This window comes from Triticum urartu, chromosome 7A (genome assembly GCF_056163025.1).
Source record: "Triticum urartu cultivar PI428250 chromosome 7A, HENAU_Tu73, whole genome shotgun sequence".
Classification (NCBI taxonomy): Eukaryota; Viridiplantae; Streptophyta; class Magnoliopsida; order Poales; family Poaceae; genus Triticum; species Triticum urartu.
Genome location: NC_141879.1, coordinates 585,061,156 through 585,069,482, shown reverse-complemented (window position 1 = coordinate 585,069,482; position 8,327 = coordinate 585,061,156). Strand labels below are relative to the sequence as shown.

General features: G+C 42.0%; 1 protein-coding gene across 1 annotated transcript; it reads left to right on the top strand.

The window, feature by feature from the left end:
* Window positions 1-226: 226 nt before the first annotated feature.
* On the top strand, window positions 227-7,320 carry LOC125519104 (putative disease resistance protein RGA1). The gene is made up of 3 exons (XM_087534485.1): window positions 227-435; window positions 1,212-5,043; window positions 6,108-7,320. Exon 2 carries the CDS (start codon window positions 1,229-1,231, stop codon window positions 4,997-4,999), a length of 3,771 nt encoding a protein of 1,256 aa, XP_087390611.1. The 5' UTR covers window positions 227-435; window positions 1,212-1,228; the 3' UTR covers window positions 5,000-5,043; window positions 6,108-7,320.
* Window positions 7,321-8,327: the final 1,007 nt, after the last annotated feature.

Below are 8,327 nucleotides of genomic sequence, written 5' to 3'. Positions count from 1 at the left end.
CTCAAAAAGAAAAAAAAAATCTGTATCCACATGCGATGGCGTGAGGCACCGAGCAGACATTCCTGGCCATCGGGTTGTTCCGGCGCCGGCCCACCGTGCGGGTCACGCCTCGCCTCGTCCACTATGTGCCACCATGGCAGTGGCACCACGTGATGCGGGCTATGGTTGTGGGTTTGGGGCAGGTTCTTTTGGGTTGGTGGACTGGTGGGGTGGTGGCCACTGTTTCTTTTCCGTGTGGAAGCTGGAAGCCAACTACTCCAGTTAGGTAGGTCTACTACTACTCCTCACGCCCCCCAGGTCCCAAACTTTCTCCCCCATTTCCTCAGCTTGACCGGCGCCGTCCTCCCTTGCGTCCTCCACACACATTTCATTTGGCTAAATCAAGAGTTTCTCTTGTCCAGGCTTCCCATCCTTCCGACCTATCAAGACTAGCAGGTACTGTCACACACATTTCAGCAGCTACTGTATGCCGTGTTCGGCCGGTTATCTTGGAGATCTGGAGTCAACGGTCGTTGTCCCGGTGCATTTTTTGTCTTGCCTAAATCATCGATCTGATTAACGCTCTCTTTGTACTATAGTACCTCGCCGAGACTTCCAGACCTTGTTTAAATAGGTGTAATATATGTGATCTGATTGGAGATTTGGTCAGAATTCGTCTGTTTTGTTCGCATTCTCTTGTTCGGTTAATCCCATCGACAAGGGGATTGGAAGGGATCTAGTAGGATTTTGACTTCTAGGGGATTTAATCCCCTTCAAACCCCTCCAAATCCCATAGAACAGAACAAGCGGAGGGAAGAAACCCGCTCTGGTTGGCGCCCCAAACCTGGGGCCTTTACCACCGTGCTGCACGTTCCGGCAATGTACTGTATATGTTTATGAAGTGCTATAATATTTCTCCAGTTCGGTGCAAACATCGCAACAAAGCCATCTAGTTTAATGGGCTTGGACAAAGAAAGGTAGTCTTATATATATATATATATATATGTGTGTGTGTGTGTGTGTGTGTGTGTGTGTGTGTGTGTGTGTGTGTGTGTGTGTGACTTTGAAAGATCACCAGTTGATTTATACTAGTTTATGTTGTGGTCTACAACTTACTTGATCCTCCGTTGCAAGCAAGTTTCTGAATATTCAGTAGTTGTGCGATATTTATTTGTATGTTGCAACTGGTTATCCACTCTATACTACAAACATTTAACCGTTATGTTGTACAGGAATATTCCTTGATTACATGGCTACCGTATCAGCAGTCAGTGCTGTAGGATGGGTTGTTTCTCCTATTATTAGAAGGATGGTTTCTTTGGTGCAGTCCTATATGTCAAGCCAGTACAATTGGAAATCTGGGATATTATCTGATCTCAAGAATTTGGAGGCCACTTTAATGGATATACTCCTTGTAGTTGGAGCAGCAGAAAGGCAACATGTAGTGGACAGAAATCAGATATTGTTACTGCAGCAGATGAAAGATGCAGTCTCTGATGCAGAAGATGTTTTGGATGAGTTTGATCATATGCTTTTAAAAGGGAAGGTTGAGCAAAAAGGCCTTCTCAGACGCATAGGCTCCTCTTCTCTTTCTGTTGGTAAGCGTCTGGTCAACATTGACAACTTCAGGTCAAATTTGCGGAAGGTCCTCAAAAGCTTGGAAAGGGTCAGAGCTTCTGCAGAGATGTTTGTCCGAGTGATGGCATTGCAGGGCTTTAACCCCATTCAGTCCGTACAATGTGTCCCAGTAAGAACCACTGGATCCCTTTTGCATGAAGATGCGATTTTTGGGCGAGAAAAGGAGATAGATGAGCTCGTGGGTCAGCTGCTGTATAAATCCGATAAATGTTTGTCAAATGCTTATCAGTCGGTCAGGACAGAGGCGCACACTATTGTTGGTGTTGGGGGCATCGGGAAGACTACTCTGGCTCAGCTGATCTATAATGATGAGCGCATCCTGGATTCTTTTGACGTGAGAATGTGGGTTAGTGTTTCCAATAACTTTGACAAAATTAGAATTACCAAAGAGATCATATCATACCCAACCGATAGTGAGAATGCTGAATTGACCAATTTTAATTTCAGTAAGCTCCAGGACGAACTTAGATGGAGACTTCGTTCCAAGAGGTTTCTCTTAGTGTTGGATGATGTGTGGTATGATGAGAAATATGGAGAGCACATCAACAAACAAATGTGGATGGAAATAATGGCTCCTATTAAGGAAAGGTTTACAAGGCCAGGAAGCATGACAGGAAGCATGATTCTAGTGACAACCCGAACAGAATTGGTTGCAAAAATGCTGGACTCTAGAAGCTTGTTCATTTTAGAAGGTCTGGGAAGGGATGATAGTTGGTTGCTATTCAGGCGATGTGCATTTGGCAGCAGGAAGCCAGAAGGTTATCCAGAGTTGAAGCAGTTAGGCTACCAAATTGTTCAAAAACTTAAAGGCTCACCTCTAGCCCTAAAGGTTGTTGGAGGTCATTTAAATGGAAAATACAGTGATGCAGAGTGGGAGGATGTTCTTCAAAGAGATGTCCTCAATCCAAATGATATCTTGACTATCTTATACTTGAGTTATGAAAGTTTGCCGGAACACCTCCAGCAGTGCTTTGCATATTGTAGTTTATTCCCAAAGGGTTACCGTATTGATTCAAAGAGATTGATCTGGATGTGGATAGCTCAGGGCCTTGTTCATCTAGAAGGAAATAACAGTAGAAATTTGGAAGATATTGGAAGGGGCTATTTCAATGATCTGTTAGCTCGATCATTTTTCCAAGTGCTCCGTTGTGGAGATCAAACATATTACGTTATGCATGATTCATTGAATGGTCTCGCACTTCATGTTTCCAATGGGGAATGCTTCAGGGTTGATCATGGCAGCGTTGGGGAGTTTCCTCATTACATTAGGCATTTGTCTGTGTCTGCTGAACGACTGGGAGATCTTGTGAACTATGATGGTCTCCGGAGATTGCGTACATTTATGATTCTGAATGATTCTTGGTTCTGCTCCAAAGTCTGTTTAAGTCATGATATACTCAATAAACTCAAGAGTGTGCGGGTACTTGATGTAAGCGGATGCTGCTTTGGAAGGTTTCCTGAAGCTGTCAATGATCTGATGCACCTGCGTTATCTAGCCATTCGACGCACTTATTACCCACTGCCTACAACAATCTCCAGACTCAATCATCTACAGTCCTTGTTTGTGTTGTATCATTCATGTTACTCTGCGAGGATATCTTGCTCAAACAAGTGGAAACAGCTGAAATATTTAAGGAGGGAAGTGAACACTACTGGAGGTCATTTCAGTCTTCCTGAAAGCATTCGCAGGCTCATTAACTTGGTGCATGTTGATGTAGAGAAGGCTTACACTCTCATGTTATCAGGTGTGTATCAGCTTCCTTGTATCGAGGGTTCTGGAGAATTCCTTGTCGATAAGAAGGAGCAAAGTTTGGTACAACTGAGGGATCTGAACAAAATTAGGGGAGAGCTTTCTGTTAGGTTTTTGGAGAATGTAAAAAACAGGGAGGAGGCTGCAAAGTCTCATCTAGACTTGAAGGAGCACATCTCTAAGTTGGAGCTAGAATGGGGATCATGTGATGGTGCTCATGATATGGACAAGGGCTTTGAGGTGCTTGATGTATTAAAGCCACACCGCAATCTTGATGACCTAACTATCAGTGGGTACCCAGGTGTCAAGTCTCCTTCTTGGCTGGAGTCTGATTGGCTGAGAAGATTGAAATTGATTTGCCTACGAGATTGTAATAGATGGGAGGTCCTTCCACCTTTAGGGGATCTCCCCTTACTCGGTACTCTTGAAGTGCGGCGAATGGAAGAACTAAAAGCACTCAGCCAGGAATTCTTTGGTCATGCTGGATTCCCTTCTCTGGAAAGATTGCTTCTGGAACGCCTACCTAAATTGGAGTGGTGTCTTGTGGACAATGATAAAGTGTTACAGAATCTCAGACATCTCTCTGTTGCTGGCTGTCCACGGCTCAGATCATATCCTACCCATCCTCGTACACTCAGACATATAGCTGTACTTGACAAGGAAAAAATCCATTTTAAGCTTCAGATTGACAGTTTTGAACTATCAAGGTCATTTTGTCGCCTGGTATCAAGCTCCTTCCATGTCTTGCGCTCTCATCACCTAGAGTCTATAGAAGATATGGAGATCTATGTTAACTGTTTGGTACACATGCCCATGATAGTCTTTCACAATATGAAATCACTCAAAAAGTTAAAAATATTTGGCATTGATGAGCAGAATACTTGCTCAGTGATTACCACACTGTTGGGTGAGAACGGATGTCCTGTGCTTCCTTTGTCACTTAAATGCCTTGCATTAGAAAAGTGCTACCTGCAACCATCCTCTTTCTCCAAGTTATTGAATAATCTTTCATCTCTTGAAACAATACGTCTATCAAAATGTGGCTCTCTTGAGATACCGAGTCTACCGGTAAGTCTGCACCTATTGAGGATGCTGAAACGGTTGGCCATTTATTTTTGTGATTGGATATCATCTTTTGAGGGGTCAGAAGCACTGTTGTCCCTTGAAGAGATGAAGATAGGCTATTGTTATGATCTGGAATATGTACCGTACTTAGATGAGATGCCATGTCTTCAGAAACTACATTTGTCTGCGTGCCCTCAAGTTATGCGATTGTCTAAAGCAGGCCACCAGACAGCCCTGAAGGAGCTGGTTGTAAGATCTTGTGATGGATTATCTTCTCTGCGACAGCTGTGTGACCTGGTTTCGCTTGTGAAGCTGACGATTACCGATTGTTCTGATTTATTGTGGCTTCCTGATATGGATGGTTTTTATTCACTTCGGGTTCTCTCGATTAATCAGTGCCCCCGGCTGAGGTCACTGCCACGGAGTGGTCTTCCTGTATCACTTGAAACATTTTTCCTGTCTAGATGCCATCAAGCACTGGAGGAGCAGTTTCAGCGGAAGGAAGGTCCAGATTGGAATAAGTTTGCGGCCCTTCCAGGATGCAAGTGGATAGATAGTAGGTGGTAAATATTAGGAGGTTTCCCTTTTTACTATCCTGAATCCGCTTTCGGGTATGTTTTCTTTGGGTAATGCCTTACTTTTGCATAAGCAAACTTAAAGAAAGAAAAATGCAAACTGTATAAATCTTAGATGGTACCACAGCTGTGCGTGCGTTATTCTGCCTGTCATGGATCTCTGGACAGAAAGTTTTGCTTATTGAACTTGCTAGTATAAAGCTGTGAGCTAAGTGCAATCATGTAAACCATTTTGGTTTGATGGTCCAATCAACTTGACATTACAGTCAAGCTAAATTGCACCTTAGGGAATGCAAATTTTCTGAGTAATAAATGTATATTGTACTCAAATTACATTTTTTAACGGATTTACTGAAGTTAAATAGAATGATGCACTGCATGTTTTTTGTTTGTATCTTATTTAATTATTGAATGCTAATATATTGCATGGTTATGCTTACTATCTAGTGGCACATTTTGCTGTTAGGCGTTAGCAGTAGATAGCTTCTTTTTTGGTATTTCATGGCGAAACAAGAAAATAATTAGATGGGTATGTGTTAGTTGAATACCTTTAAAAACAAGAGTTTGAACTCTGAAACTCATCACTGGTTGCAAAAGAAAACCTAGCCCGATTGTAGAGAAAGAAGAAACCAACTTAATACCTGGATGCCATAAGCCTGTAATGCTCTTTTGGTTCTCGTTTCTTTACCCCTTGGTGTTACTTCTCACACCGAAGATACAAAACTTTTGTTTGGGCTCTGTTAGCAGAGGATGCAGATATCGCGAGATAGTGGAACCCGACACAAGGGGTCATATTAAAAATACTCCCTCTGTAAACAAATGTAAGACGTTTTAGGTCATAACGTCTTACATTTGTTTGCAGAGGGAGTAAAATTTAATATTTGTAGCTTATTGAACATGTATCTCCTGTAAAATCTAAAAACTAAGTAGAGAACAATTCATATGAGCTTTTGAAGTTTGATATGCTTTATTCTCGCAAAAAAGCAGATAGAAACTTGATCTTCTTAGTATAAAAAGCCTATACTATGTTCATAACTTGATCTTCTTAGTGTAGCCTTTTGTACCGATCGCTGATGGAATGAGGGGTGCTGTATATGCAGGCTTATTACACCGGAAACAGCTGGGCTTCTGCTACGTGAACAATCCTTCTATAGGTGCCACTGAACAAGAACAAGATCAGCATGGAATGGGCAACCCAGAAAGGATGGACACAATCCATGATGCAAATTCTCTGTTCAGTTGTTGGCAAGACGGAAGTTGCAGACCACATGTTCTGGTCTTTGGAAGAACATTCATATGACGTGCAGACAGGGCTGGAGGTTCACTGCCACAGGTTCAGAAGGGAATTTCAGATTCGGTAGCTTCTCCGTGTACGCTCACTCTGCCCATGCCTACTGCTTGCTTCACAGCCAAAGCTGTTTTCCTTTTCTTCCGTGAGGCAACAAGTCAGAAAATGAAAGCTTGCTGGCTCCAACACTGGACAGTATTGCACCCCGGTTCTGTCAGATGAGTGCTATCAACTTGTCATTATATGCACGTATATCTATCTCTTTGACGAGATTTTGGAATTTACTAGAGGGCTGGAGCTTGGGTTTTCATGGAAGTTGATAGAGCAACATCTAGTTCAGTCTCCACAAATGGACTCCGGGTCCTCTAAAAAGAAATGGAGTACAATTAATTCTTAGGTCCTTAGATTAAGGAACTTCGACCTCATCATCCTAGTACATACTGTTGTGCTATTTTATTTACAGTTTCCATCTGCAGTTCACCTGGCTGATTCTGCAGGTGCAGGTGACCTTGTTGATCCAAATGTAACCATAGCCGCCATTTCTCCCCAGCCTTATGCCGCTGCCGAACCTGAACTCATAGAGCCCGTCATGGTGATCACTGATCCACCGGCTAGTGACACTACTGGAATTTACTAGAGTCCTCATATGATGAGTGTTATCAACTTGTCATCATCCTTTCATTCATCTACTTAGTATATCCATCAGTTTGAGGAGATTTTGGAATTTACTAGAGGACTGAAACTTCTGTACTGCGTTTCTGAGGAAGTTGATAAAGCAACATTTACCCTAGTCTTCACAAATGGACTCCAGGTTCTCTAAAAACAAATGAAGTACATTTCTTAAGTCCCTGGATTAAGCAACTCAACCGTATGTACTGTTCGGCAATTTTATTTACAATTTCCATCAGCAATTCATCTGGCTGATTCTGCAGGCGATCTCACTGAATCTGAATGTAACTACAGTTGGCAAATTATGCCTGTGCCATTGGGTTATCGTACCTGTATCTAGGGAAGTTGTTCTTTCTCTTCGTCTGGGTACTGCTGGTGCAACCTTGCGAGTGCTAATCTATCTAAATAACTAAATAAGCTTTGGTTGATTTGGGTCGTAACGACATGGTCTTTACAGATTGGTTGTGTTCGTCCACTCTGCGGATGATTGGTTGTTCGAACATATATTTTTAGTTAGAAGTGTGACCCCCACCGCTTATCTTCGATCGAAGTCCAATGCCATTGATTGTTTATCACTTTCAATCAAAACTAGGGTGTGTTGCATCTTTTCTTTTTCAGAAAATGAAGAAGAAAAGGCCTCCATCACAGTACAGTTACATGGCTCAGTAAACTAAAGGTGTGTTTATAGTGTCCAATTGGAAAAACCTACAGTAACGCTTGTCTCGCTGCTCTTCCGGTCGGTAGAACCCATCTCTCACATCGACCAAATTATAGTGAATCGTTCATTGCTTTAGAACATGTGACATTGTCACCATTTCCAAACTAATGGACCTAGAAGGCCAAATGTTTACTCTCCAAACCAAACTTCGCTTAACATATCAGTTTTTCTCTAATATCTGGAGTTCTCAACTCGTATATATGATAATTGTTTTCGTTTGGTAACACTACATGAACATAATATATCGTCAAACATGTTGTCTGTATCGATCCATGCCTAGCTATACCAATTTATAGACCCAAGTAGCATGTTATTCACGCTTTCATTATGCAAATGGGCGTGCATGGACATTGCATGAATACAGTTAGTTTAACCCATGTCAAGCAATCAACATAGGGGGTGGAACTGCACATGGCAACTTATCATATGACATGGCAACTATAAAGTAGTATTTATTTAAAACTTACTACTGTACATGCCGCGGCTATTAGGTTGACTTTATATGACATGACAACTCTTTATAGCCAAGTGTTGGTTGTATTATTAAGCATGCTATAATGGGGAGTATCATATAATGCACAGTATCATAAGTTAGTATCTTAGATTGCCTTATTAATTGTCATGCATGACACAAAGTAATACTCC

Excerpts from the sequence above, each read along its gene's own strand:
- LOC125519104 (XM_087534485.1), top strand. The coding sequence starts at position 1,229 with ATGGCTACCGTATCAGCAGTCAGTGCTGTAGGATGGGTTGTTTCTCCT.